Source organism: Tiliqua scincoides, chromosome 9, assembly GCF_035046505.1.
Source record: "Tiliqua scincoides isolate rTilSci1 chromosome 9, rTilSci1.hap2, whole genome shotgun sequence".
Lineage (NCBI taxonomy): Eukaryota > Metazoa > Chordata > Lepidosauria > Squamata > Scincidae > Tiliqua > Tiliqua scincoides.
In genome coordinates, this window is record NC_089829.1 from 2502713 (window position 1) to 2529597 (window position 26885).

Consider the following 26885-nt stretch of genomic DNA (forward strand, 5'->3'; position numbering starts at 1 on the left):
CGCCCTTCGCCCCCGGACTCCGGGAACGGCGCGGAAAGCCCCTCCTGCCGGAGCCGCCTAAGGCCACTCGCGGGCTGACACCGGGCGCGGGGACGGAGCGCTCCTCCTTCCACGGCGACCCGCCAGGAAGCCCGCAGGCGGTTCGCGGCCACAGCGGCCTTCGCCGGAGCGCCACCGGCAGCAACCCCGCAGCTGGACGTTGCTCCGGGGAGCGGCTGCTGCCGACAGACCCCCCCCCGTGCGTCCAGGCCCCGAAGCCAGGCTGGACAAGGGGGCGCTTGTACCCAGGAGCCAAAGGGGATGCTGGCCCGGGTGCAGAAGGCCCTGCTGGAGAGGCCCGCCGCAGACGCCCGTGGCTGGAGCCGCGACGCGGCGGCTGGGTCGGGGAGGCTCGGACGGGCTCTCGCCTCCTGGCTCCACGGACGCCGACGGGCAGACCCGGGCCCTGTCTGCGGAGCCAGCTCGGCCCCGCCCCTTCTGCTCGCCCGGCACCAGCCCCCGCTCGGCTTCATCCTCCCCTTTGCAAAGGGGCCCGGAAGAAACTTCACCCCCCTCAGAGGCCTCTGCAGCGCTGCTCGTGGAAGGGCAGCGGGGCGGAGAGTCAGGGAGGCGCCGAGCGCTTCTCCGCTCCTCCCGCAGATGGGGCGGGGCCGCGCAGGGCTCGGGGGCGGCGGCGGCACCTGCGGCTGCAGTGCGGCTCACCGTTGGGCGCTCGGGCCGGGCGGACGAGCTGGGCTAGCAGCGCGCTGAGCGGGGCATCCTGCGCCGGGTGCCGCCGCCCAGGTAAGGGGGGTGCGCTGTGCTACGCCACCTGAGGAGGCGGCGGCGGAGGGAGCCGGGGGCGCAGGTTGCCCGGCACAGGCAGGAGCCGGGCCCGGCAGCGCCTCCGCGCCTGCCAAGCGCCCCTCCGCCTTGGCCCCTTTCTCCCGCCCCGCCTGTCCAGCCCCGGCCTTGCCTGGCCGCGCCCGGCGATGCTCCCGGCTGGGTGCCAAAGGACCCCCGCCGAAGGCCGACGCTGCCGGTGCCCGCCTGCAGGGATGGAAGGCGAGGGATGGCAGGACTCTGCCGGGGCGGCGGGGGGCTGCCCGCGCCCCGCCCCCCCCCCACGGCCCCGCCAGGCGCGCAGCCAGGACTCGAACTCGGCTCTCCCCGCTCCCGCCTCTGGGAGGACCCGGACTCGGCGCCCCCACCCGACCGGCTCTCCCCTCCAGGACCGGAGGGCGGTGGCCGCCGGCGCCGCTCACTGCCCGTCTCCCCTCCCACCGTTTGCAGGCGAGGGGCCGCGGGCGCCATGAAGAAGCAGCCGTCCGGGAACGGGCGGGCCCCGGAGCCGGCGAGGGGCAGGGTCGTGGGCAGGCTGGCGGAGGTGAGTTGGCGCCCGCCGGGTGGGGCGCCGCAGTGGCAGTGCTGGGCCTGGGGCGGAATCGTCTCCTCCTGCGCGTTCAAATGGCCCAAGAGGTTCCTTCCGCAGCCAGGCGCTTGTCATCCCCCCCCCCCCCGTGGGCCCGCATGGGGGCCTCGCCCGAAAGGGGGCTCCTGGCTGTGGCACTTCGCGGGCCTTGATTCCAATGGAAATGCCAGAAACCCAGAGGGTGGGCCTGCCAGCATTTCCGGAGATGGAGGCTCAGGGCCCAGGCCTCGCCAGCCGCAGCGCAGGCCCAGGCAAGGCAGCAACTGTTCGAAGCAGTGCACACCCCACAGGCACTGGCAAACTGGACGGACTGGGCTGGAAGCAGCAGCCCAGCAGGAACCTTCCTCTGGCTCTGCTCTTTGGATGGAGCACAGGCTGCTTTCCACAGGCAGCCACAGTGACAAGCGCAGCAGGCTGCCACCTCATTGCCCAGGCAACTGCTCTCCCACCAGCAGCTTGTCCACCATACATCAAGGTAGGCAGAGGGCAGGAGAGTTCTAAGGCTGAAGGGGGACAAGAGAGTGGGAGAGGGTTTCCTTGCTCCTCCTTCCACCAAGGAGAAACCAAGGCAGCTTTGGGGCTGTGGGCTCATTTCTCCATCCTCCTCTGCAAACAGTACTTGGGTTCCTTCAGAATTGAAGATGTGGAGCTTCAGCAGAAGGTTCAAATGATTGACAAGCGGCTTCAGGGCCTGAAGGTGAGTCAGGGGCTCCTGTGGTTCAGAAGGCGGACTTCTCTTGCTTCAAGCACTGACACGGGCCCCAGCCTGAGCAGCCATCCCTGACATGTATCCTCTGACAGCCATGTGGCCCTGGTGGGTAAACATGGCATTTTCTGCTATGGCACTGGTGTCAGAAGGCAGGAAGCCTCTCAGGTGTGGGGGGGGGGCTTCAGAGCCAATCTGCAGGATAGTTCTGTTTTGCTTCTGGGCACCCCCAGCTTCCAGGCCCTGCTGTTTCTCCGCATCTTTCCCTCCCTCCCTGTTATTCTCAGACACAGGACTGCCCCAGGAGGCAAACCGTTGTCCTGAAGTTCTGCCTGCAAGGTCTGAAGATGTACAGCACAGAGGGGGAGGTAAGCAGGGCCATGACCTGCTGCTGCTGTGTGTGACTGTTTGCATGTCAAACACCACTTTCTGTCACAATGTGGCCCTTCCTTGGGAGGGAGTCCCATGGAGTAAGGCTGATGGAATCAGCATGCACAAGATTGCATTGCTGGAAGCCCTGCCAAGGAGAGTTAATGGCTTTTTCTGGCTTTCTGCCTGGCCTATCTCGCAGGGAGGGCTATTGTCAGACAGGCAGGTAGGGGTGTGTACAAGGCTGGGATGAGGCCAGCCCGCTGGCAGCAGGTGAAGGAGCAAGTGGTGCCCTGGCCCTTCTGCTGCCCCACTGTGTGCTTCTCTCCGACAGGCCCTTCTCATGGCCCATGCTCTGAAGCGCATCCTCTACAGCACCTGGAGGCCTATGGACTGCCAGTTTGCCTTTGTGGCCCGCAACCCGCACAGCCCTTCCAGCAGGCTCTTCTGTCATGTGTTTGTAGGCAGCCAGCCGAGCGAGGTAGCAGGGGCAGTGGGACTCTGGTGGGGTGTCATGGGGGCAGCGGTGCTCCCCGCTTGGGTCACCTCCAAGCCAGCGCCCAAGTTTGCGAGTCAAGAGCAGTTCCAGCTTTCCACTTGTCTTCCTGGGTTTTCCTACCAAATGAATAGCGGTAGGATGAAGCGGTTCCCCACAGGACCAGAGCTGTGGGTCTCCCAGGCCAGTGCTGTCTGCAGTGGTAGGCAGGGAGTGACTCTACCCTACTCCAGGGGTCTTTCTCAGAGCCACCAGCAAGACGTGCTGCCAAGGATTGGCCCTGGGGCCAGCTGCCCACACAAGGACCCATGATGATTGCAGACTCCTTGCTCAGCACCTCTGAACACCAGTTGCTGAGGCACAGCAGTGAGAGGGAGGTGGAGGAAGGGGGTTGGGATAGGCTTCCCGGAGGCAGGGTGGAAACCCGGGGGGGGGGGGGGAGTCCTAGAGGCCCTCAGTTCTGTGACCAGTGGAAGAAAGGCCCTGTCCTGAGGAATGCTGCTCTCAATCATGGCCTGTGTGCAGAATTGGCCTAGGCGTCACTCTGCAAGGGAGCCTGGTGCTGATGCCTCCTTCATTTCCCACTTGCTAGGTCCAGGCCCTGCACTTGCTGCTCTGCCGCTCCTTCCAGCTTTGTTATCTCCTGATGCACCCTGAGAAGCAAGACTGGCCCCCAAGTGGCCCCACTCAAAGGGAGCCAGGAAAGCTGCTGGGATCCCTGCCAGAGAGCCAGCTGGTGTGGGAATCCCTCAACCCAGAGGACATTTCCCAGAACGTGAATGCGCTGGTGTCGTTCCGGAGGCTTCCGTGTCCTGCTGCCTTTGGTTCCTCCCTCAGTGTGGTGAGTTTCCTTTGCACAACTCACACAAGTAAACCAGTGGACAACATGTCACTGGACAACATGTCAGCCCATTAGCAGGGGTCTGCTCCAGGTTGCCATGTGCCAAAATCCCAGCAGATCAATATCCCAGAGGAAAAAAACTGTTAAGAGAGAGGACAGGGAGGCAAGGCACCAGGGATGCATTTTGCTGTTCATACAAATGAGTCAGACAAAGGAGCAAGTCTTAAAGGGATTGGCCCTTATGGTCAGCCAATCATGCTCATCACAAAGCTGATCAAGAAGACATTGAGTACAGGAACGGGACAAACCAAGAGCACAAGCAAGACTGACCCATGGAATATTCTAGAGATGAACTGTATCCGCTAGTATCCTCTAGTCAATTATTTGTTCTTTATACCCCACCTTTTTGCCTTTGAAGAGGCCCCCACAGTGCTAATCTGATCTCCAGCTTCAGAGCTCCCATACTGCAGACTGAGGGTGCAATCCTAACCCCTTATGTCAGTACTTTCCAGCAGTGGCATATGGGATGTGTGCTGCATCCTGCAGTTGGGTGTCACTCATGGAGGCCTCCTCAAAGTAAGGGAATGTTTGTTCCCTTACCTCAGAGCTGCATTGCCCTTAAGTCAGTGCTGGAAAGCGCTGACATAAGGGGTTAGGATTACGCCCTGAGTGTCTGAGTTCTGATTTGTGTCACTAGAGAGAGAGACTGGATCTGGAGGAAAGGAGCAGCTTAGCCACCTCTCACCCTGGAAACCCATTTTGCTCCCCAATTCTGGTGCGCAAGAAAGCCATACGCAGCAAGATCCTCCGCTCTGGAGCATATCGGGGTTGCACCTTTGAAACTGAGTTGCAGCAGTGTGTCGGAGAAATGTGTGAGTATTGGGGTAAGGTGAAGTATGTTGGTGGCCAAGGGTGCATGAAAGACAGAAAGGAGTTGAGTGTAGCCTGATGTTCTTCCTGTCACTACCATTGCAAGGTGAGTCTTAGTGGTCTATGCCATCGACTTAGGGTGCAATCCTAACCATCTTTCCAGCACTGGTATAGCTGTGCCAGTGGGGCATGTGCTGTATCCTGCAGTTGGGGGGCAGTCATGGAGGCCTCCTCAAGGTTAGGCAATGTCCATTCCCTTACATCAGAGTTATATTGCTGTTATGTCAGTGCTGGAAAGTTTGTTAGGATTGTGGCCTGACAGCCCAATCCTATGCATATCTACTCAGAAGTAAGTCCCATTACAGTCAATTACACTTTACTCCCAGGAAAGTGTGGATAGGATTGGGCTATTAGGCTGCAGTCCTATTCATACTTATCTGGGAGCAAGCCCCATTGACTATAATGGGACTTACTTCTGAGTAGACATGCATAGGATTGGGCTCTTAGCGCCCAATCCTATCCAACTTTTCAGCGCCAGTGCAGCCGCAATGCAACCTGGATGTAAGGGAACACATGTTCCCATACCTTGAGGAGACCTTTGTGACTTACTACTCCAACACAGGAAATAGTGCATACCCCAGCACCAGCACTGGAAAATTGGATACGATTGGGCCCTCAGTGATATATGTTGCACAGATGTAGCTATGGGGACATGTGTGTTGTAGAGGTGGGAGACAAATTGGGTCATCCTAAAGACATGCCAAGCCAAATTGCTTGCTGGCACGAACACCTCAACATAGGAAGCTGCCTGCACAGAGTCAGCCCCTTGGTCCACTTCGTCTGGGATCATCTAAACACTGACTGGCAGAGGAGCCTGATCTGGAAAGGCTACCAGGGCTTGAATCTGGGACCCTCCATATGCAAAATGGGCTCCATCTATGAGATCTTGTATTTGCACATTTTGGAATCCTCTGGGGACTGCTCTTTGCTTCTCCACCATTCAAATGGAGGCTGGTGCCCCTCCTCACTTGCTGTGCAGTTTTGATTCCACTGGCTCCCTTTGACAGAGACTTGTTTGTCTTCCCCATGCCTCTGTGTTCTTCTTGGCTGCAGTTGACACCAGCTGTGATGGCCAAGCCAGCAGAGGCAACTTGACAGAACATGACAGCAGCCTGATGGAGAACGTTTGGTCTTTTGCAGGCATCGACAGGTACATGGAAACCTCCTGTGCCTTTGTGCAGCGGGGAGGGGGGGGAGGAGGCCCTGAGCCGCAGTGGACCCTAGTGGGATGGGTGGGGGGACACTTCTGGCTGACAGCAAGACAATCAGTGCCTGTTTTGTTATTTACCAACTTACTGTTGGTAAATATTGTTCACTGCTGAATTATGTAATGGAATTCCACAAAAGTGGTGCGTGTGCTATGAGAGCAGGGAGTGAGCAGGCCTGGCTGGGTGTGGGGAAGGGCTTCCTGTTCCTTCCTGAAGTGGCTCTGGGGGCTTGCGCTTCCCATCTCCAGGGACGCTGGGGTGGCGCTGCTCAGAAGCGATGTGCTGGGAGCCTTCCTTCTCCGGGCAGAGCCAGAAGCCGTCAACCAGTGGCGGCTCACGGTGAGGACGCGGTGTGGAGTCGTCGGGTACCAGATCTACAGGAGCCAGCTGGGGAAGTTCTCTATTGAGGTGAGGCCTGAAGCTGCCCCTGTCCCTCCGGGTGGCCTCTCGCGACTGGGTGCCGGCAGGCGCGCAGTCCCTCAGAGCAGGGCCGGGCGGGGCCAGGAGACCCGGCAGGGAGGGCGCTGCGCTACCAGGCCAGAGCCGCAGGACGGGCCTCGAGGCCTTTCCAGGGCGCTCTCCCCGCCCGGGTTGGTCTCCTGGGGCCTCGAGGGCGGCAGGCCGACTGCTCTCTCCCTCTCCAGCACCTGCAGGCGCAGTTCCCCAGCATGGAGGCGCTGCTGGAGCGGCACTGCGGAGGCGCGCGCGGGCCCTTCTGCGCCCTGGCCGCGGGCCGGCGGAACCCCTGCTACGAGGCGGAGGACTGACTGCGCGGCTGCGCACGAGGAAGCGGCCGGGCGGAGGGAGCTGAGACGGCGGGGGGCGGGGGGGCCGCGCGCGTCGCGCCTGTACCGCGCCTCAATACAGCCTCTTCAGCCGCAGCGCCTCGTGTCTCTGGCTTGGCCTTCGGCGGTTCCGTCCGGGAGCGGCGCGGTCGTCCTGGCGACAGGGGGCGGGGCGGGGCGGGGCTGCCCTTCGGCCGGGGGCGCGGCGGTCCGTCAGAGCGAGCTGGCCGCCTCCGATTGGCCGTGCGGGCGGGGGCGGGGCGGGCTCCGAGTGGCGGGGCGGCTGCGCGAGAGCCTCGGCCGTGCTGCGAGAGATGGCGGCGGTGCTGCTGGCGGTGCTGGCCGCGCTGGGCCTGGCCGGGGCGGGGACGGGCGGGCGGCGCACGCTGGTGCTGCTGGAGAACGCGAACCTCCGCGACACGCACTCGCTCTTCATGCGCGGCCTGCAAGGTCAGGTCTGGGCGGGCAGTGCGGGCGACCTGCAGAGCGCCGGGCCCGCGGGCGGCTGTGCCCTGAGCTGCGGCCCTGCCGGGCGCGCGCTGCAGGCCCGACCTGGGCTCGCTCTCCGGAGCTGCCTCGGGTGCTCGGGCGGGAAGGCCCCGGGGCTGGACGCGGCGCAGCTCCGCGCAGAGCGTCTCCTGTGGGCTGGAGTGGCCGTGCGCTGGCCGGAGGCGGGCTCTACTCGCGCGCTGCGGGCCGGCGGCGGAGCTCTGCGTCCCGGAGAAGGGGAGCGGCTGGAGCAGCGGAGCCGGGAAGGCCGTCCAGGGCCTCCCGGCAGGGGCGCAGAAGAGCCCGCCTCGGGAGCAGCCCCGCTGACTGCCGAGGGAACCTGCCGGGCTGGGCTCTGAGGCGACGCGCTTCTGCTTCCCAGACAGGGGCTTCGACCTCACCTTCAGGACTGCCGACGACCCCGGCCTGTCGCTCATCAAGTACGGGGAGTTCCTGTACGACAACCTGATCGTGTTCGCCCCGTCCGTGGAGGGTGAGCCTTCCTGGGGGGCCGCTTCTGTGCTCGGCTCTTTTCTGCTGCTGCTTCTGGTCAGAATTAACGTGCTGAGTTGTCTCAGTTTGCGGAGAGGAAAAGGTTTCTGCTCCCAGGTGCAAGACAGTGTAGGTGGGAGGCGGCTTTTGCCACCTCTTATGGAAAAGTGAACGGACAGGAGTCAATGCGGGTATGTTCAGTCGTCAGACCCTGTCCGCTCCTTGTGACCCCCTGGACCACTCTCTCCCTAAGTTCCAGAGTTTGTCCAAATTCCTGCTCGTTGCTTCGGTGACGCTATCTAACCATCTCATACTCTGCCTTCTTTTGACTGGGATTTATCCCAGCATCAGGGTTTTTAATATGGCGCATAAATACAGTTTGGGGCTACTATTTTGCCAGAAGGTAGTTGAGGTACAGGCATCAAGGTTCCTTTTGGGCTCTTCACATGGAAATCATTTGAGTTGTATCGGAACTAAAAGGCAAAGCCCTTCACTTGCTTCTGTGCACAGCATCAGGTAATGACCCCCCCCCCCCCGCTCTGTTTCAGATTTCGGAGGCAACATCAACGTGGAGACTATTGCAGCTTTTATTGATGGAGGCGGAAGTGTCCTTGTGGCTGCCAGCTCGGATATTGGTGAGTGACAAATGTTTATCAAAGAGACGGAGAGCCACAGAGCTGCATGTCTATTGGCCACTTTGCTTGATGCTTGAGTACGAGTCTTAAAAGGAAGGCCTGTGTAGCCAAGTCCTCATTCAGCCCCAGCTGTCCTGGAACTTTGAGCATTTTTGTAACTAAATGGAAAAGAGAAGAGCCAGGCACCCTCAATAACTTTCTGAATGCGATTTGTGTATGTGTTCACTGCACATGAGCTGAATTTTGCTCAGCCACCTGTCAACCTGGGGCATGGATAGGCTAGGTGTTTGAGCCCCTTCTGTGCTGGGTGGTGGGTTCGCTGGGATGGTAAAGATCAGATGGCCCTGATCTTCAAAGAGATGCTTTGCATTCAGTTCTCCCCATGTAGATGGATAGAAATAGAAAGTGTCTGTTTGGGTTTCTTGGCACACTTTGAAGGGAATGTTCATGTTTCCTTTCCTGCTTCCACACACACAGCACCAGGAAGTGAAGCATTTCTAACAGATGAGATGCTGTGTGCATGTTCTTCGTTTGTTTTTTAAAATTAATATTTCCAATTTATTTCCTGCCAGGTAGAATGTGGCCCTGATTTCTTGATAGCTCCCCTTTCTCCTGAGCAAGTAATAAACTGCAATCTTGTTCTTCTCAGGTGACCCTCTTCGGGAACTGGGAAGTGAGTGTGGGATAGAGTTTGATGAAGAGAAGACAGCTGTCATTGACCACCACAACTACGATGTCTCTGATCTGGGCCAGGTAAAGGTCAGAGTGGTTCTGTGTGATGTGGGCTGTGGTGTGAGCCACTGCCCTGGGTGCTGTGACCCTTCCTTGTCATTGTGGCTTCCACTGCTCCAGTTTTCTTACAAAAGAAAGAACAGCTTGTGTGCATGACCCTGTAGTGTGGCCATTTGGAGCTTTGGACTTAAACCCACCTGCATACACAGTCACACATCTTCCTGGGTGATCTTGGGCCAGTCACTGCTTGTCTCACAAAGGGTTCTTTGGACTAAAAAACAGGTAGATGACCCTAAACTCAGAGGAAGGGTGGGTGGAGGCTGGGTAATAATGTAAGGTGTACGGTGGCTGGAGTGAATTGCTCAGAAAGGTGGAGTGGCTCATGTGGTTGGGGATGGGGTGTCATGGGCTACTTCTGCTCCTGAGGGCAGAGTGCTGGCCAAGAGAAGAGGAGACCAGGTGGACCAGCAAAGGGTTTTGCTGAGCCTGCTTGCTGGACATGTAACCTGCATACAGCTAACTGCAACCTCCTGTTAACACCTCCCTGCAGCACACCCTCATCGTTGCAGACTCTGAGAACCTCCTGAAGGCTCCAACTATTGTGGGGAAGAGGCTGCTGAACCCCATCCTCTTCAGAGGGGTTGGGTAAGTCTCCTGAAACCTCAGTCCAGACACTGGGAGGACTGCACAGGTTTTTTCACTTGCCTGTCATGCTTTTCACTTTACTCAAAAAATGAGGCTGGTTCATTCTGTGCTTATATGCTTTTAACAATGATAGTTAATTGGGCATACTCACGGTAAGTGTGGATAGAATTGCAGCCTAGGATTGTTAAAAATTTTCTTGCTTTATGATGTCACTTTTGGCCATGACTTCATTTCCAGTGGGTCCCGACAGATTGTCATTTTAAAAAATTAGTCCCAGTGCTAAAAAGTTTCAGAACCAGTGGCTTTAAAGGACTCCTTGAAGACAATTCCTTGGTTTTCCTTCCCTCATGCTCGCCCTCCTTGCCAGAAGCACCCTGTGCTTGCCCCTCCTCTGCTGTCATGTGTGATCCTATCTCTGCAGGATGGTGGCTGATCCTGACAACCCCCTGGTGCTGGACATCTTGACTGGCTCCTCCACCTCTTATTCCTTCTTTCCTGACAAACCCATCACACAGGTACGTGCTGGTTCTGAGTGTCTCTGCCTTTGTGCAAGGGACACTGGGCAGCAGCTGTCTTGCCTCCATTCAGGATGACCCGCACTGCATTTGACCTGTGTGGGTTGACTCTGGTTGCCTAACCCCTAGCCTCACTTATGCATGACTCAGCCTTGCCAACTGAATGTAGATTGTATTTTTGCAATTCTTCTACTCGCCCGTCATAGCAGCCTTGTGAGGAAAGGAGCATATGCCCATTGTGCTGAATGTATATGAAGACTGAGAGGGCAGTTGTTCTTCACTGTCTCGTATGGAGTCCACCGACCTCAGTACTGTCTGCTCAGACTGTACTGGTCTTCTAGGATTGGAGCTGGGTTTTTCCCCAATCCTACTGGTGTTTTGGCCAACATACAAAGCTTGAGCTTTGCCAGCAAGCTGCAGCTCAGTCCGTGACTCTGTTGCTGTCTTTCTCTAGTACCCTCATGCTGTTGGGAAAAACACACTCCTGATTGCTGGTCTCCAAGCCCGGAATAATGCCCGGGTGGTCTTCAGTGGCTCCCTGGACTTCTTCAGTGACGCGTTCTTCAATTCTGCAGTGCAGAAGGCTGCGCCTGGCTCTCAGAAGTACGTGGGGGATTCTGCTCTCTAGGCTGCTCCTTGCCTGGCCTGGGCTCACTGCTGTGGATGAATTCAGGCAGAGTATGCTTGCTGATTCGCCTCACTCATATCTCACGTGACTCCCCCAATATGAGGCATCTGGAACAGCTCATGACCCATTAATGTAATGGATGACTGAAAAAAGATTGGTGGTTTTCTGGCCTGGATGCCCCACATCAACACAGGAGAGTGGGATATGAGTTGTGTTAAAACACCAACTAAGAACCCAATCCTACCCAATTTTCCAGTGCAGTTGTGCTAGTGGGTTGTGCACTGCATTCTGTGGTGGAGAGGCAGTCATGGAGGCCTCCTCAAGGTATGGGAACATTTGTTTCCTTACCTCGGGGCTGCATTGCAGTTGCACTGGTGCTGGAAAGTTGGATAGGCACTAATGGAGCAGATAAATACAAAGCCAGGACAGTTGGAAGTTTGCCAGAATAAAAAGTCTTCTATCTGGTGTAAAATATTGTTGGGGAGGGGACAATCTGAATGTCCTGGGGCAGGTGGGACACAACTACAGAGGTTGTCTCCCACGTTTCTGCCAGTTGACGGTTGCTTTTTTAGTGCTGTGTGGGGGAGGGGGATCCTTGCTTGGTCCACAGTGCAGTTGCTGGTTTTTCTCTGGCATTGGATTTGAAGGTTGGTGCTGCCTGGGATGTTTCAGGTACCTGCAGACGGGGAACTATGAGCTGGCCATCGCCCTGTCCCGCTGGGTGTTCAAGGAGGAGGGCGTCCTGCGTGTTGGAGAGGTCTCGCATCACCGTGTTGGAGAGACAGCGCCACCTAGCGCCTACACGGTCACCGACCTTGTGGTGAGATTTGATGTGGCAAAGTTGCTCCAGTTGCTTTCGTATCTGCACCGGCCCTACCTGTCAACTGACTGATGGGTCTTGTTTTGCAGGAATACAGCATCGTCATTGAGAAGCTCTCGGAGGGGAAGTGGGTCCCTTTTGATGGTGACGACATCCAGCTTGAGTTTGTCCGCATAGATCCGTTTGTAAGAACTTTCCTCAAAAGGAATGGTGAGTCACCCTTTGTTTTCCCCCTTGTGAGCAGCTTCACAAAAAAGTCTGAAAAATGACTGGCCTGTGCAAATGTGCAAATGCACAAGCCCAGGCTCCTTGGTCACTCGGCATTGACCCACCAGGAGCAGCAGCGACCACCTGACTAGGTCTTCTGGTAGGGAGCCAGGGTTGGCTGTTCTATCTCAGGCAAGTGTGTCTTAGTGTAAGCCAGCCATGTGGGCTGACTTGGGCTGTGGTTACCCCTGCATTCAGGAGGAGAAATGCAGGTGGCATGAAAGAGGCGCCTGTTGACACACCTGAGCCACATCTCAAAAGGTCAGTCATTGAGGAATGGCTGCAAATACATGAGCCAACTCTGACTGGCCAGCTGGATGGTTTTCCTTCATTAGCTCAGCTGTGAAATGGTCACACAGCCCACAGGATTATGAACAACAGAGCTGTTGGCCAGAGAGCTTATTGAGTGGGGTGGGCAGACATTTTAGCCCAGAAGCCACATTGGGTTATGACTGCCAAAAAGTGAGCTGCCATCATTATTGTTTATTCTATTTATATACTGCTTTTCAACAATGAAGTTCACAAAACAGTTCACAGAGAAAACCAAATAACTGAATGGCTCCTTGTCCCAAACAGATTCACAATCTTAAAAAAATGCAGAAACACCCCCCCCCCCCAGCAAACAGCCACTAGAAAAAACACTGTTTTGGGATGAAGAGGGACAATTACTCTCCCCTGGCATGTACAAGAGGAGCAGCACTTAATGCCTCTTGCCCAGTTAGCAGGGGATAATCTAGACCCATTGTGACAGTTACTGTTATTGTGTTGATGCCATTTCTGTAGATATGGTAATCATTATCTGCTTTTTACAGTTTGGGAGAAGAAGAAACTAAGGGGCTTGGTTTTCCTAGCTTCTTTTAACTGCACTGCTTAGCAGGGCTTGCCTGTGTTCACTCTTCTGTATCGTCTTTCTGTGCACATCATAGCCCTCCCTTTGATATTGTGCTCAGGAGTGAGGCTGCTGGCTTGACCAGGCAACACCACTGTGTGTGTGTGAGCCGTGGACGGGGAACAGTCAGAAGGCTAGCTTAGAGGCTCTTCCAGGCAGATTGAGCATGACCCACCTCTGCCATAGAGCCTGCTGTGCTTCCCCTGAGGAGCCGGGTAGTCCCCCTGGACAGTTTGGGGCAACAGCTTCTGTAGATCTGTCAGACTTCTGCCAAGCCCCTCTTCTTCTCCCCTTCTTCTGGGCGTAACTCTCCCAAGTGTGTTTGGCTCCCAGGTGGCAAGTACAGTGTCCAGTTCAAACTGCCTGATGTCTATGGCGTGTTCCAGTTCAAAGTGGATTACAACCGGCTAGGCTACACGCACCTGTATTCCTCAACACAGGTGAGCAGCTGCAGCTTGGCTCTCAGCTCGCTGGGGAATAGGAAGAGCCGGGGATTTGGACCAAGGAACTGTTGGGCCTGTGTGTTCACTTGCATCTTGCTTTGGTACCTCTGCAGAGCAGCAAGCCATAAAAATGGAAAGGCTTGTCAAATTGATGCTGCAAATGCAAAGCCCTTCTCTGGCCCAGGAGTGGAACTAGTGCAGCCAGCGTGTTCAGGTGCCTGGTGTGCCTCTCTGTGGCTGTATTCCACCTCTGGGGCCTGTGCATGGACCCTCCTGTTCTGGTGTGTGGCATCACAGTGCTCATCAGGCACTCTGGTAGCATCAGGTGTCATTCCTGAAGTGCGGGGTGGAGCGTGGCTTGGAGCTGTGTAGGTGCACAGGGAGCTGTGTAGGTGCACAGGGAGCAGCCCCTGCATCCTGTTGCTCTTGTTTTTTTCCCCCTCCCCAGGTATCTGTGCGCCCCCTCCAACACACGCAGTATGAGCGCTTCATTCCCTCAGCATACCCGTACTACGCCAGTGCCTTCTCCATGATGGTGGGCCTCTTCCTGTTCAGCCTTGTGTTCCTGCACATGAAGGAGAAGGAGAAGGCAGACTGACCAGCTCCCCAGGAGGGGGTGGAAGAGGAGGAGACACCAAGAAGGGGGGTGGGGAGGGGAGGGGAGGGGGAGATGCCTCAGCGCAGGAGCACGTGCAGACCTTCCAGCGGACCTTCCTCTCCTTGTGCACAGTGGTTGTCATGAATAAAGAGCTGCTTCCTCCCTCCAGCGCTTGAGCAGGTCTTTTGTGGGGAAGAGACACTGGGTGGCCGCAGGGGGGGGCCGGGCCGGGCCAGGCCGGTGCGGGGGTCGGAAGGCTCGCGATGCGCTGGGAGTGAGCGCGGAGGGGGGCGGAGCGGGAGGGCAGCCGGGCGCTCGGCTTCCGCGGCCTCTGCCCACGGCGCGGAGGCGGAGCCGGGCTGCAGCCGGCGCCCCGGTCCCCGGAATGACGAGGCTCTGCGGTCGCCGGCGAAGTGACGGCGCGCCTCCTCCCGGGGAGTGCGCCGCCAGGCGGCGCTGCGGCGACCGGCCGAGGGAGCGCCTGGCGCGCACGCGCCTTTTGCGACCGGCCGCCGAGCGCGCACGCGCGCGGCGGCTGCTTGGCGGCGTCTGGCAGGCGGCGCGGCGCGGCGATGCTGCTGACGGTGTTCTGCCTGCGGCGGGACCGCTCCGAGCTGACCTTCTCGCTGCAGGTGGACGCCGACTTCGAGCTGCAGAACTTCCGCGCCCTCTGCGAGCTCGAGTCCGGCATCCCCGCCGCCGAGAGCCAGGTCAGGCCGCCGCCGCGGACTCCTCGGGCGGAGAGGCGGCGCCGCCGCGGCCTTCTCCGGAGCGCGGGCGGGCGGGAGACCGTCGCGAGGGGCCCGCGGTTTGGCGCCGGCCGGCGGGGAGGCAGCGCGGAGCCGCCCTCCCTCCACCCGGCGGGCGAGCCGCGGCTTCGGCCTCGCGGGGCCTCCGCGACTGGGCGGCTTCCCAGGGGGCCGGCAGGGCCCGGGCCGCTGAGCCTCCGGGCAGAAGGAGAACGGCGCGGCCGGGGCTGGGCCGCCCTCCCTGACGAGCGCAGGCCTCCCCTCGGTACTGGCGGCCTCTGCAACCGCCAGGCAGACCGGGTCGCTGGCTGCGCCTGGGGCTGAGCGACGCGCCCGTTCCTGGGCGGAGGCGGGGCCCGTCCTCGCCCCAGCTGACTGCCGAGGCACGTGGGCTTGGCTGGCCGGGGCAAAGTGCTCACGGCCGGCGGAGGCCTGCGAGGTGGGCACACTTCCAGCTCCAGCAGCCCATTATGCGGGAACCCTCGTCGCAGGGGCTGGCCTGACCTCTGGCACCGGCCTGCTGCCCAGGCCCTCCTTCCGACCGGCTCCCTGCAGTGGCGCTTCTGGGTTCTTTCCTGTTTTTGTCCGATGGGGCAGGTCACAGGCAGGAGGGGGGAGCGGCCAGTGCAGGCAGCCCGGGCTGGTCAGACACTCGCCTGGACCCTCCTCCAGGCCGGGAAGGCACAGGGGGTCTGTTTCAGGGGAGAGCCCCAGCTGGGTGCCAGCTGTGGAGGAGCAGGGTTCTGGTTTGTGCTTGTGGGAGCGTTGTGTTCTCCAGCGTGGTGCTGGCCTACTGGAGTGAGCTGTGGCTGTAATGAGAATGCTTGTCTTGCAGGAGGAGCCCTGATTTGGGACTCGGGGTGGGGTCAGTGCCTCCTGGCCCACATCTTGGGAGTTGCAAAACAGCTGGGCGTGTTCTGTATCTTTGTTTAAGGCTCTTCGAATTAATGCCTTATGTTTTCTCGCCTTCCAGATTGTCTATGCAGAGAGGCCTCTCACGGACAACCATCGGTCTCTAGCCTCATATGGATTAAAAGACGGGGACGTGGTGATCCTGCAGCAAGTGGACAATGTGGAGGCCCGTCCTCCAGCTCCACTTCCTGGTGAGCACCCCATGCTGCCCCATCTAGTTGCATGGCCAATAGGCGGGAGGCCAGATATGGTGGTCAAAGCACGTTGTTATTCTCCACCACTGTGGGCATTGGCCTGTTACCAGCATTGGCAAGAGCTGGGCACAAAGCTACTTTGTGTAAGGCTCTTAATGAATGAAGGTGGGGCTGCGCCTGCCCTACCACCTTAGGACTGCCAGCTGTGCCAGGTAGCCTGGCTCTCCTCTGGATCAGCCCACTCCTTTGCATAGATAGCTGTCATGCTGAGTCAGGAGGCTCCTGGGAGGGGTCAACAGTGGCTTCCAGCAGAAGATTCCCAGGACTGGACCCTAACAGCAAGGCAGGGACTCTACCACTACGCTTAGCCCTGGAGTGGTGGTCAGAGTTGCTGCCTGCCCTGCTGGCGTGCCAGCAGCAGCCTGCTAAAGCAGCTGAGTGAGAGCCACGGTGCTTCCTCAGACAAGATGGTATGTTTGCTGCCGGCTGCCACTTGTGGTTTGCCACGTTTAGATCTGGTCTCTAAAATGAAATGAGCCATTTTGCTCAGGTTGCGTGCACTTAAAAATCACAAGAACAATCTCCAGCATAATACAAACCAACCCTTAGTACTGCAGTGAACCTGCACCTGAGCGGGCAACACACTATCAGCCAGCTCGAAGCCCAGACCGTCTGGGGCACACCAGGCAAAACGAGAGGTTTGGATGGCCCTTGAAGAGTGGGCGGAGTCTGATTCAATTGGTGCTCCAGGGACATCTGGTTGGGATGGATGTTTTGGGCTCCTTCTGTGCTGGAAAGAGGAGGGCCGCCTTCTCCCCCCCATGCCTGTCCCTTGGGCGTTCATCCCTGTCTCGGGGTTGGGAGAATGGCTGCCCTCATGTGTTGCCCGCTCTGCAGCTGTGGCTTTGCATGGGGGGGGTGGCAGCCTCCCCTCCATGTCTCTCTCATATCCTGTTCCAGGCTTGCCCAGGATTGACTTCAGCAGCATTGCTGTGCCAGGGACGTCAGCCCAGCCCCAGCCATTGCCAGCAGCAACAGACTCCCACCATTCTCCTCCAGAGCTCCCCTCCTCCCCACAGGGCTTGGACAACCCAGCACTCTTGCGGGACATGTTGTTGGCCAACCCACATGAGCTCTCCCTGCTGAAGGAGCGCAACCCTCCCCTGGCGGAGGCTCTGCTCAGTGGAGACCTTGGTAAGCAGCTGGACCTCTCAGAGATCTCCAGTGTCCCTTTACCAGGCCCTGTGAAGAGAGGAGTCTAGTTGCGGATGTAGTGCCTATTGGAGAGCCCACGCTTTCCCTACAATGTAGGTCTCACTTTTGCCCAGCACTCGCCAGGGACCCTGGGCAGCTGGTCTTGGGCGCCTTGCCTCAGTGTTTCTACCTGCGTATGGGAAAAACACACACTTGCCTGCTTTGCAGGGGGACTGAGAGGATTTTAACAGGAGAAGTGTTAAATGGAGAAGTGGGGAATGATGCAGAAGCATTCATGGTTTTTATGTGTAATATTGTGTTCCCTTAGAGAAATTCACTCGAGTGCTGGTGGAGCAGCAGCAGGATCGGGCTCGCCGGGAGCAGGAGCGGATCCGTCTCTTTTCTGCTGACCCTTTTGACCTAGAGGCTCAGGCCAAGATCGAAGAAGATATCAGGTAGCAAGCTCCAGACTAGCTGTGGGGATGGGAAAGACCTTGAAAGTTGTTGTCAGGACACGGATACGCAGTGGGCCAGAGCTGGCTGATCTCTTGTTTCTGCTGCCACGGTGGTGTATGTTCCGTCAGCTTCTTGTTGGACCAGACTCTCTTTGTGAGTCTGGAAAACGTGGTAGCTGCTTTACCGATGCGTTTGTTTAGCTCCCTGGCCTCTGAGTGACCTGCTTGGAGGCAGGCTGTGCAGCATGGCCTTTCCCAGTTTGAAGAGACACTTGGCCAACAGTCTGAGGCAAAGAGGCAAAGAAGGAAGGCCCATAGCCAGGGAGACAGACCAGGGACAGACTGCACTTGCTCCCGGTGTGGAAGGGATTGTCGCTCCCGAATTGGCCTTTTCAGCCACACTAGACGCTGTGCCAGGACCACCTTTCAGAGCGCGATATCGTAGTCTTTCAAGACTGAAAGTTGCCAATACAAAAGGTGGTGTGGGGTTTCTGTTGTTGCCCCGAAACATGCATCAGTGTTCTGGAGAGCAGCTGATTGGGTCGGTTGTTTTTCTGAGAAGTCTCCACAGGTGAGGCAAGCGAGAAAGAAATGAGCTGCCCAAAATTCCTCCACACAGCCTAAGAAATGGAGGCTCTTGGTTCAGAGGGCGGGAGAGAGAGTGAGTGTACAGGCACAAGAAAGAGAGAGGGAGCAAGCACAACAAATTTGCTCCTGTTCCGTTTGGCCCAAATTAATCTGGATCAACTTAATGCAGCTCTTTCCAAGTCCTGTGCTGGTTTAGAGCAGGAGACTGGCTGCCGCCTGCCACCCAGTCAGTTTCGTGCTGGGGATTGCGTGTAGTGACCTTTTGGTGTTAATGTTGACTGCAGGCAACAGAACATTGAGGAGAACATGACAATCGCCATGGAGGAGGCTCCTGAGAGCTTTGGCCAGGTGGTGATGCTCTACATCAACTGCAAGGTCAATGGCCACCCTGTGAAGGCCTTTGTGGACTCAGGTGCGTCTCTTCCCTCTGCTGTGTTCTTATGCTCTTCTCCTGCAATATGCACTATGCAGGGTGGCCTGGGTCAAGTGGTGCCCCCAGGGGCCTCCCCGGGCCACAGCCATACCTGCCTTGCAGGAAGGAAGGCCATAGCTTCGCTCCCCTTTCTGGTTCCTCAGGGTCTCGTGTTGAGAGGCCCTGGGAAGGCAGCGACTTCAGTTTAATACTCTCACCCAGAGGGAAGTGCCCGAGGCTGCTTAGAATTAAAAAAGGAAACAATAATTGGTTTGAACAAAACTGTCCAGAGTTGGAAGACTGAGAGAGAAAAGCAGCAGCAGCAGTGCAACAGTCCCCAGAGCCCAACAAGGCAGAGCCTCAGAAGCCTTGGAGACCCCATGGGTCAGCAGCTGCGATTGCCCTGCTGGCGTAGTGGACATTCCTGGGCCACAGAAGAAGGGCACTGCGCAGACCTTAGAGACCTGCTGCTGCCACCACCCCCTCCCCCCCGAGCAAACCAGGCCAGGCGGATCAGGCATCTGGCCTGGTGGCTGCTCTACAGTTTGCGCCTGTCTCAGAGGAGTCTGAGCAGTCTGGTGTGTGAGAGCAGCCTTGTGTCTCTCCATGGAATTGGGAGCAAGAACAAGAGCCAGCCCTGTCCCCCCCGTCCCCCCGCCCAGAGGCCTCGACCTGCTCTTCAGCAGTGGCTGTATTGTCTGTTTGTCTGGCAGGTGCTCAGATGACCATCATGAGCCAGGCGTGCGCTGAGAGGTGCAACATTATGCGCCTGGTGGACCGGCGGTGGGCGGGCATTGCGAAGGGTGTGGGAACCCAGAAGATAATTGGTCGAGTGCACCTAGGTAAGCCAGGTCGGGCCGGGCCTTCTGCAGGCCAGTAGGGGCTTTCTGGGGCGCAGGCAGAGGTGACACTCAGTGGTGGTTCATTCTCCTCCCACTGCAGCTCAGGTCCAGATCGAAGGGGACTTCCTGCCCTGCTCGTTCTCCATCCTAGAGGAGCAGCCCATGGACATGCTTTTGGGGCTGGACATGCTGAAGAGGCACCAGGTGAGTGAGGCCTGGGCCTGTGTGGAAGTGTGGTGGGGGGCACAGCAGCCACTGGACATGCACAGAGTCCCAGACTTTGACCTTGGCAGTGCCATCCGCAGGCCTGGGAGGGTGGAGGAGATGCTGCACAGTCATTGTGGTCTGACTCGGGCAAGCAGAATGAAGTGCAGGGGCAGGGGCCTGCGGCAGAGTGCATTATTTGTGTGCGGGAGAGCCTCTTCCTGGGCAGCTGAGGTGGCAGAGAGCCTTTTTGGAGCCTGCTGCCAGGCTGGGGGACCTCTGGGACCTGGAGCCCCCTGTTCCTCTCCTGCATTAGAATGGGGGGCAGTCACTTCAGATTGCAAGCTCTCTCTTAAAGGGAGAGCAGAGCCCCAGACCTTCCCTGCACTGGAGGCGATGGCTTAGAACCTGAGCACGCTAGGCAGCCAGTTGCATCACATCCATGGGAGCACTGTGTCAAGAGCGTTTCTTGGCCTGCAGCGAGTAGCCTTGGGGTCTGTGGGAGGCTTGTGTGGCAGCTGTCATCCCATTTCTCCTAGTGCATCTTTCTTGTAGTATTTGACGTCCCCAGTGAGGCTGGAGTCGTTATCAGAAGGACTGTGATTGACAGGGCAGTAGGCTCTTTTTGGCTTCCCCAGCAGCACCATGTGGCGAGAGTCTCTCTGCGCTTGCCATTGAGCACCTGCTTTTCTACCCCAGTGCTCTATAGATCTCAAGAAGAACGTCTTGGTCATTGGCACCACTGGTTCTCAGACCACTTTCCTGCCAGAGGGGGAGCTGCCAGAGTGTGCAAGGCTAGCGTATGGGGCAGGGCGGGAGGACTTGCGACCAGAGGAGATCGCGGACCAAGAGCTGGCTGAAGCGCTGCAGAAGTCTGTGGAGGAAGCAGGTACTGTAGGGGCTGGGCTGGGCCGGGCAGCAGAAGAAGAGGAAAGTCTGCGAGGGAGTGCTGGGTGCATCACTCTCCCAAACTCTGTGCCGCAGTGCAATAGCATGCTGGATTCCTGACCTGCTTGCTGAGGTCACAGGAAAGGCTTGCCTTGGAGGTGCTGTAGCAGACGGGTGTAAATTAGGACCTCCCTGCTTCAACCTGACTTGGGTGTGGAGGGGTCTGGGACGGCTGTGGAGCCTACAGCAGTCTTGCTATGTGTGTTGCTGGGGGGGGGAGCAGCATGTGGCCACTGGGCCCCCTGCCTGCCAGCCAGCTGATGCTGTGGCCAGGTGCGCTGAGTCTCTGCTTGGAGCTCACCATGGGTCTTTTGAGCAGTCGCGACTTGTGGGTGTCCTGCCAGCCAGAAGTGTAACCTGGCAGTGACCCAGTGAGGTGGAACGGGCTGGAACACTGCAGCCATCCAGGGCCATCCGGTGGCCGTCACCATCTGCTCAACCAGGCCAGGCTCAGTTCTTGGTACCATGTTGACCATCACGCCCCACAGAGTTGGCTGGAACCTGTTCACCCTGGGGCTGTAATGCCCCAGTTCCAGGGGTCAGTCTGTGCGCGCAGGATTTTAATTCAGTCCAGCTTTGTCTTCGCATAGTCATAACAGAAACGTAAGATGCAGTCCGTAGAACAGAAGGTACAAGTTACAGTTGTGGCCATTTTAAAGCCATAGTAGCCCCAATTGACTTTTTCACCCACCTCCTTCCTTCGGAAGCCTCAGTTGCTGCTGAAAGTTTGCAAGAGAGCCGAGTCAGAAGGCAGGAAGACAGATGGAGCCACAGAAGGCGTGGACGGTCTTCAAGAGGCACTGCCCGCCACAGGGCCGTCTGTGTCCTCCAGTAGGTGCCTGGCAGCCTGTCCTGGGCCTTGCAGCTCGCTTCAAAGTAGAGAGGGAAGTGCCTCAGCGCGCTCTGTTTTGCTATTAAAGTTCCTTTCAAAGAGACCTGAGTCAGTCCTGAGCTTTATTGAGACCTTCCTGTCCTGTACCCCCCAACCCAAAGAGCTGCAGCCAGCCTGGCTGCTTTTTAGCTCAGGGCTTCCCTTGCAAGGTGTCAGATCTTTGCAGTTGTGTCCCACCATTGCAGTCCTCCCACCAAGTAGAGCTCCTCTGGGGAAAATACAGACATGGCAAGACCGCAAAAGATGGCAGCAGTCCAGAAGCCATATCAGGCCTGCCACCTTTTGGTTTGGCTGCCAAGCCCTGCAGGAGATTGAGCTCCTGCACAGAGTTAAATGGCAAGAGGTTGGGAGGGCAGAAATTTCTTCCATTCCGTTATCTGCACCCGCATCCTTCTGCTGTGAAAATGTGGGTGAGGACATGTGCATTTCAAGTTCCCCCCACTCTTGCATCCATTCGTAGGCAGTGTGAGGAACAGGTGAGCTCTGCTGGATCAGACCAGAGCGGCCCAGTGTCTGGCTTCCAGGCGTAGGGCGCCAGATTCTTTTGGATTGTGCATGTTGCCTTCCCCCCCTCACCTTGTTTCATTTCTTGAGGGGAATAGACTGGTGGATTGATCTTGGCTTGAAAGGTAGGAATCCCACCTGTGCTCTTGCCTCTGGTTCTGCCCAGCAGTCGGGGTCTCACACAGGAGTGCTGCAGAGGCTCCCACCTCCAGCCCTCCCAGATCTGGACTCTTGTTGCAGGTTTTTTGAGGTCTAGATTGCCAGGGATTGGCTTGCAGAAGAAGCTTGCAAGCAGCAGACACAGCAGCGTGCCTGAGCACATTCTGCCAGGTTGAGCCAGCCATCTTTTGGGTCTTCTAAGGAGAGGAGAAGTTTGTGGAAGGATAGAGAGAGTGAAGGAAGCTGGAAGAGCGGCCGGAAGCAGGAGAGGAGGCAGGCAGCTAGTCCTTGGTTTCCAGCTGGGCAGGTGGCCTTGGCCATGGCCTTGCCAAGGTTTTCTGGATAGAGACAGACTGACCAGGACAGGAGCGACTCTGCAGGCCTGAGCCTCTCCCCAAACCCAGGACCCACCTCTCACAGGTCCAGTACAGCCAGAGATTTCTGCCTCCTTCACTTGTGTGGAGCACAGCCAGCGACCTGAGAACATGAAGTCTGTGGTCAGAGAGCCGGGGGCTCCCTCTGGGCTTGACTGCGCTTCTGAGCATCAGGAAGTGTCCAGGGAGGCAGAGCTACCAGGCAGCTTAGCCGTAGGAGTCCTCCGCACCATCCGCAGGGCATCCAAGTGAATCTTGTAGACCAACACACGATGGGAGAGAGAGCCTCTCTGGGACAAGGAGTGCTGGGAGAGCGTTGCCTGGAAGAAAGCCCCAAGCAAGAGGGCACGGAGTCTTGCACAGAGAGGTCCTAGGAGGGGGCAGCGCAGAAATGACCCCCCCACAAGCCGCACGTGTGCAGTGTGCTAACCCCAGTTTGGTGTGTTTGTCTCCTAATTCGCACAGAGCGCCAGAAGCCTTGATGCATGTTGTGTGGGTTTGCTGCCGCTGGAGCGAGCCACAGACCAGGTACTACAAGTTCTTGGGGGGTTGGCTGACGGGTGCGTCTTGTGGTCCAGGTGGAGCAGTGAAGCACCTGCCCCTGAGCAGCAGGAAGGGAGCGCGCTCTCCTGTCAGAAGTGAAGTGTGGCCTCTTAGGGCTGGTGCAGGATGTGCGAGGGTTGGGATGCAGCACCTGCCTGGAGGATCTCAGCTAAGTAGCTGCAGGCAGCCAACCCCAGGGAGTGCCTTTGTGCAGTAGCAGGGCTGGCAGGCGGGCGACCTGGCCCTGTGGTGTGGTGTCATCATGTCCTGGATTCCTTGCTGTGGGCTCAGAAAGGCCAGTCAAAGCCTGCACCCCCACAGCCCCTGGTCTGACACCTTCACACCGCTCCTGCATGCAAGCACCTTGGCATGGTTGGTTTTGGCAGTACTAATTTATGTCAGCCCTGTCCTGGGGTGGATCTGTAAAGGGGTGGTGTCAGCACACAGGAATTGCCAATTTGAAAGGCATCTGTTGGTTCTCTTTGAGCTACTCTGTCTCTCTCGTGTGCTGAGGTAGAAGAGCTGCATGAGGTGAGGTGAAGGGGAGGCAACTAGGGGCCTGCTTGGGCAGTGTTAGCAAAAGGGCTCTTTCTCCCGAATGTGCCTGGAGAACAAGATGCAGTGACAGACCAAAGTGCTGGGGAAGTCTCCGTAGAGGGAACCTGTTGGTGGGCATTCTGCAAGGGGGCCTCTCAGTTCAAGAGGCAAGACACAAGAGGGGAATGAGGGCAGGATGGGAGGTTCCAACTGTGACAAGCTATGTCAAGACTGGGTTTAGATGCTTGTGGGGTGGAGGGGAGTGGCAAAGGGTGGCCACCAGTCTCTTTCAGCCGGGTGAGTTCTTGCTCACTTCCCTCTCCCTGTGGCCACCCTTAGGTGGGGGGCTGTCGCAGACAGAAGCTGTGCTGGCTGGTGGCTTGATGCCAATGCCCCTCTGCATGTCTAGCCCCGGGGGGGGGCACCAGGAGTGGGCCAGACACCGTGTGATGCTGCTTGGACCCAGCCCAGCTCTCATGCGGTGTCCTGCTTTCTCCTTCCCCTGCACAGAGAACCGTGATGAAGCAACTACCTCGCCAGAAAGGCCACCGCTGCCAACTTCCGGGAGACCAGCCTCTTTCCCCGACGAGATTGAGCTGAGGACCGGCCACCCTGCCAATCAGCTACTGGGCCGCTCTGCCTCTGCTCCTTCGCTTTGCTCCCAAGCGGGCAGTCAGGCTGAGCCTGTCAACAGCCAAGCTGCATGGTCTGTGGACTCGTCTCTTGAATGCCCGGAAGGGCCGCTGCTGTCACCGCCGGACATCTCTGATCATGCTGCCTGTGCCACTGTTGACACTCCCCTTGCAGAGGAGCCAGAAGCCGGGGCCTCTCCTGGCCCACACCCAGCCCTGCAGAGCACCCCTGACCAGCCTGCCACTTCTGGCAGCCAGGAGCAGTTGCCTGCAGGTGACGAAGCGCCTGGGTCTCCAGTGGAAGCAGCTGGGGGGATGTTCGGCACCTGGAGCCCCACAGAAGACCTGGGAGCAGCTTTTGCTTCAGAGTCCCTGGAACCGAGCCAAAGGAGTAGCCTCTGCTCGGGCCCCCAGACCTCTGATGGGTCTGCTCAGGACCCCTTCCCGGGTGACCCAAACAGCAAGCTCACTGGCCAGAGACAGCCGTGCCTCACGGAGGCTTCTCTGTCACATTCTGAGGGAGAGCAGCCCTTTGCATTCTCTGCTGAGGGAGGAAGTGCTGGGGAGGGTGAGGGAAGATGGGCAGGATCTGTCCCCTGTGCATGCCCCAGAGGTGAGGCCTTCATGGAGGTGGAGCTTGTGGAAGAGGAGACCCTGGTCGTGGCCGATCGGCAGGAGGCCGGCCTGCCCTTGGTCAGAGCTGTGGAGTTGGACTGTTCTCGGCAGGCCCCTGCATGGGCCGCTGATCTCCTTTCTGAGAATGACCCGACGCTGCCTGGGAGCTCAACCTTTGGGGCGACCAGTGCTGCCTCTTCTGCAGTCAGCCTCTCCGCTGCATCCTCGGAAGGCCAGCTGAGCAGCCTGGCAGAAGAGCTGTGCCCCTCCCTCACGTCTGCTTTGAAAGAGCTTCATTGGCTTCTGGTTGAGAGCTGCAGGGGGGACTCCCGGGAGGAGCACAGTTGCCAGCCAGCCGGTGCTCCTGAGGAACCAGCGGCAAGCCAGGCTGCTGCTGGAGAGGAGCGGGAGTGTCCTGAGGGGGAGCGCCTCTTTTCTGACTCGGGGGGTGGTGAGGCATCCCCAGGAATGTGTCTGCTGGAGAGCCTGGGCACGCAGGGGGTGCACCGGCTGGCTGCGATGTCTGGGCAGGAGGCTGTGGGCCTGGAAGAACCTTTGGCCTTGAGGGGTCCTGCTGTCCAGAGCCCTTCAGCAGCCTCCAGCCAGCTGGAAGTCAGCGAACTCCCTGAAATCTCCTCTCCGTGTTTGTTCTCCAGCCAAGGCCCAGGCTGTAGAGTGCTGGGGCAGAACCATCTGCTCTCTGCTGGCCCCCCACAGGCTGAGGATGCTTCTCAGAGTGCTGGCAGTTCAGCCGCAGCAGGACTCAGAATGCTGAGTGTCCAGGGGCCTCCACCTGAGTTGTCGCAGCCTCCACCTGGGCCTCTGGCTCTTGGGCCTGCAGCTTTCCCTGCTGAGGACATCGATCGGATTGCAGGCTCTGGCTTCACACCGGAGGAGGCGGGCGAGGCCTTGGCGCGCGCTGGTGGCAACGCAGACCTGGCCCTCCTCATTCTGCTGGCCAAGAACATTGTCGTTCCTAGATAAGCAGGGTCGCTCTCACCTGAAAGAGGTGCTCCTTCCTGCCCAGATGACAGAGCCCAGCTGTTGAGGATTGAGTGCAGACTGTTGATTTTCCGACAAAGCACCTTCTGTCTGTTTCCCTTATCAAATGTAGGCCTTTTAAACACAAAAAGAAAAAGCACCTGTTGGGATTGTATCCATACAGCAGCTTTTGATGATGATGATGATGTTGATGATTATTTCAGGCGATGTATGATGGAATAAAGAGAGTCTTTAATTATACTTGGCTTTATTCATATAAATACAGGGGTGGAAAAAAGCAGCTGCGGAGCAAGATCCCACTGGGAGCTCCTGTGCCTTGTCCCCCTTGAGGCTCCTTGGAGTGGCTCCTCGACACTGCGTTTTGGGCATAGTCTGTGTCGGCTGCAGCTGGGATTTGTGTCGGTGGTGCTCCTGGTGGGTGGGCGCTTGTGCCCGTGGATCACACTGCTTCCCTCTTTAGCCAGAAGAGCCATGTGTAGCACGCCTGCAGCTCCTCAGGGTGAGGGACAGAAGCCAGGGCTGTGCCTGCCTGGGAGCATCAAGCAGGTGCAGAGGGTCTTCCTCTGGCCACATCCCCTGCGCTCTCAGGGCCTGGGAGCCCCCAGATCCCAACCTTTGGAGTTTGCAGCAGAGTAGAGGTGCAGACTGAGCTTGGCAGCCCATCTTGTTCCCAGTCAGCCAGGTTAGCAATGTGGCAACTAGGAGCAGGAGCAGCCACTGCCTTTTAGGACCTGAACTCTCCCTAGGAGAGGGTGAGGCATTTCCAAACCCACACCTCTTCCCTTGGGCGTTTGCATGTGAAAAAAGTGTGTTTCACGCATGTGTTTGCTGAAGGTTGACTGGGGCAGGGCTGAAATTCTGGTGCTCCTGTATCTGCCTGGCCAACTCTGACAATATCCCTGTGTTCAGTGCTGCCATGGATGATTTCTTGCACCTGATGGATTTGTCTGCAATTTTTTCCTCCCAGAGAGGAAAGCCAGCCTGTGAGCCAGAGGTACAGCAGGCCTCCCATTGGGAAAGGGCCTGGATCAGCTGGGATCAGGTTTCTGCAGAAAGGGCTTGTGGGGGAGACCTTGGTTGGTCCTGTTTGCTTGGCTTGCTATGTCCACTGGTGGCTTGGTTCGACAGAACTTTGAACGGGCTGGTTTTGTGTACTTCAAAAGATGCAGGGTCAGTCTGGCCACTCTGCAGCATGGTTGCTTGGTCCGTGTCTCGATTCTTTTTGCACAC

At 57.9% G+C, this 26885-nt stretch overlaps 3 protein-coding genes across 6 annotated transcripts; all 3 read left to right on the forward strand.

Annotated features, from left to right (window-relative positions):
• The first annotated feature begins 679 nt into the window (after positions 1 to 679).
• Positions 680 to 6738, forward strand: SH2D5 (SH2 domain containing 5). Its single transcript, XM_066637734.1, has 10 exons — positions 680 to 783; positions 1273 to 1366; positions 2028 to 2108; positions 2405 to 2485; positions 2821 to 2967; positions 3575 to 3823; positions 4521 to 4695; positions 5807 to 5903; positions 6210 to 6369; positions 6606 to 6738. Exons 2-10 carry the CDS (start codon positions 1292 to 1294, stop codon positions 6726 to 6728), a joined length of 1188 nt encoding a protein of 395 aa, XP_066493831.1. The 5' UTR covers positions 680 to 783; positions 1273 to 1291; the 3' UTR covers positions 6729 to 6738.
• A 289-nt stretch (positions 6739 to 7027) lies between these two features.
• DDOST (dolichyl-diphosphooligosaccharide--protein glycosyltransferase non-catalytic subunit) lies at positions 7028 to 14063 on the forward strand. Its single transcript, XM_066637571.1, has 11 exons — positions 7028 to 7196; positions 7618 to 7728; positions 8276 to 8362; positions 9012 to 9115; positions 9645 to 9739; positions 10161 to 10254; positions 10709 to 10857; positions 11555 to 11702; positions 11792 to 11912; positions 13192 to 13298; positions 13750 to 14063. The coding sequence occupies exons 1-11, from the start codon at positions 7061 to 7063 to the stop codon at positions 13897 to 13899; spliced, it is 1302 nt and encodes a 433-aa protein (XP_066493668.1). The 5' UTR covers positions 7028 to 7060; the 3' UTR covers positions 13900 to 14063.
• Positions 14064 to 14418: 355 nt separating this feature from the next.
• On the forward strand, positions 14419 to 25895 carry LOC136660507 (protein DDI1 homolog 2). 4 transcript variants are annotated; one of them, XM_066637724.1, is made up of 10 exons: positions 14419 to 14609; positions 15622 to 15751; positions 16715 to 16948; positions 17277 to 17403; positions 18276 to 18403; positions 19117 to 19245; positions 19346 to 19449; positions 20149 to 20338; positions 22792 to 22854; positions 23917 to 23995. In XM_066637724.1, exons 1-9 carry the CDS (start codon positions 14472 to 14474, stop codon positions 22806 to 22808), a joined length of 1197 nt encoding a protein of 398 aa, XP_066493821.1. In that variant the 5' UTR covers positions 14419 to 14471; the 3' UTR covers positions 22809 to 22854; positions 23917 to 23995. The 4 variants fall into 4 exon arrangements, with proteins under 4 accessions (XP_066493821.1, XP_066493818.1, XP_066493820.1 ...); XM_066637721.1 differs by lacking the exon at positions 22792 to 22854 and having other exon boundaries at positions 23917 to 25895; XM_066637723.1 differs by lacking the exons at positions 22792 to 22854; positions 23917 to 23995 and adding an exon at positions 21105 to 21332.
• The last annotated feature ends 990 nt before the right edge of the window (positions 25896 to 26885 follow it).

Excerpts from the sequence above, each read along its gene's own strand:
- LOC136660507 (XM_066637721.1), top strand. The coding sequence starts at position 14,472 with ATGCTGCTGACGGTGTTCTGCCTGCGGCGGGACCGCTCCGAGCTGACC. Across the intron at positions 14,610-15,621 it reads TCCCCGCCGCCGAGAGCCAG|ATTGTCTATGCAGAGAGGCC; the intron begins GTCAGGCCGCCG and ends CTCGCCTTCCAG. Across the intron at positions 16,949-17,276 it reads TCTGCTCAGTGGAGACCTTG|AGAAATTCACTCGAGTGCTG; the intron begins GTAAGCAGCTGG and ends GTGTTCCCTTAG.
- SH2D5 (XM_066637734.1), top strand. The coding sequence starts at position 1,292 with ATGAAGAAGCAGCCGTCCGGGAACGGGCGGGCCCCGGAGCCGGCGAGG. Across the intron at positions 4,696-5,806 it reads GCAGTGTGTCGGAGAAATGT|TTGACACCAGCTGTGATGGC; the intron begins GTGAGTATTGGG and ends TCTTGGCTGCAG. Across the intron at positions 6,370-6,605 it reads TGGGGAAGTTCTCTATTGAG|CACCTGCAGGCGCAGTTCCC; the intron begins GTGAGGCCTGAA and ends CTCCCTCTCCAG.
- DDOST (XM_066637571.1), top strand. The coding sequence starts at position 7,061 with ATGGCGGCGGTGCTGCTGGCGGTGCTGGCCGCGCTGGGCCTGGCCGGG. Across the intron at positions 8,363-9,011 it reads GGCTGCCAGCTCGGATATTG|GTGACCCTCTTCGGGAACTG; the intron begins GTGAGTGACAAA and ends TGTTCTTCTCAG. Across the intron at positions 10,255-10,708 it reads CTGACAAACCCATCACACAG|TACCCTCATGCTGTTGGGAA; the intron begins GTACGTGCTGGT and ends GTCTTTCTCTAG.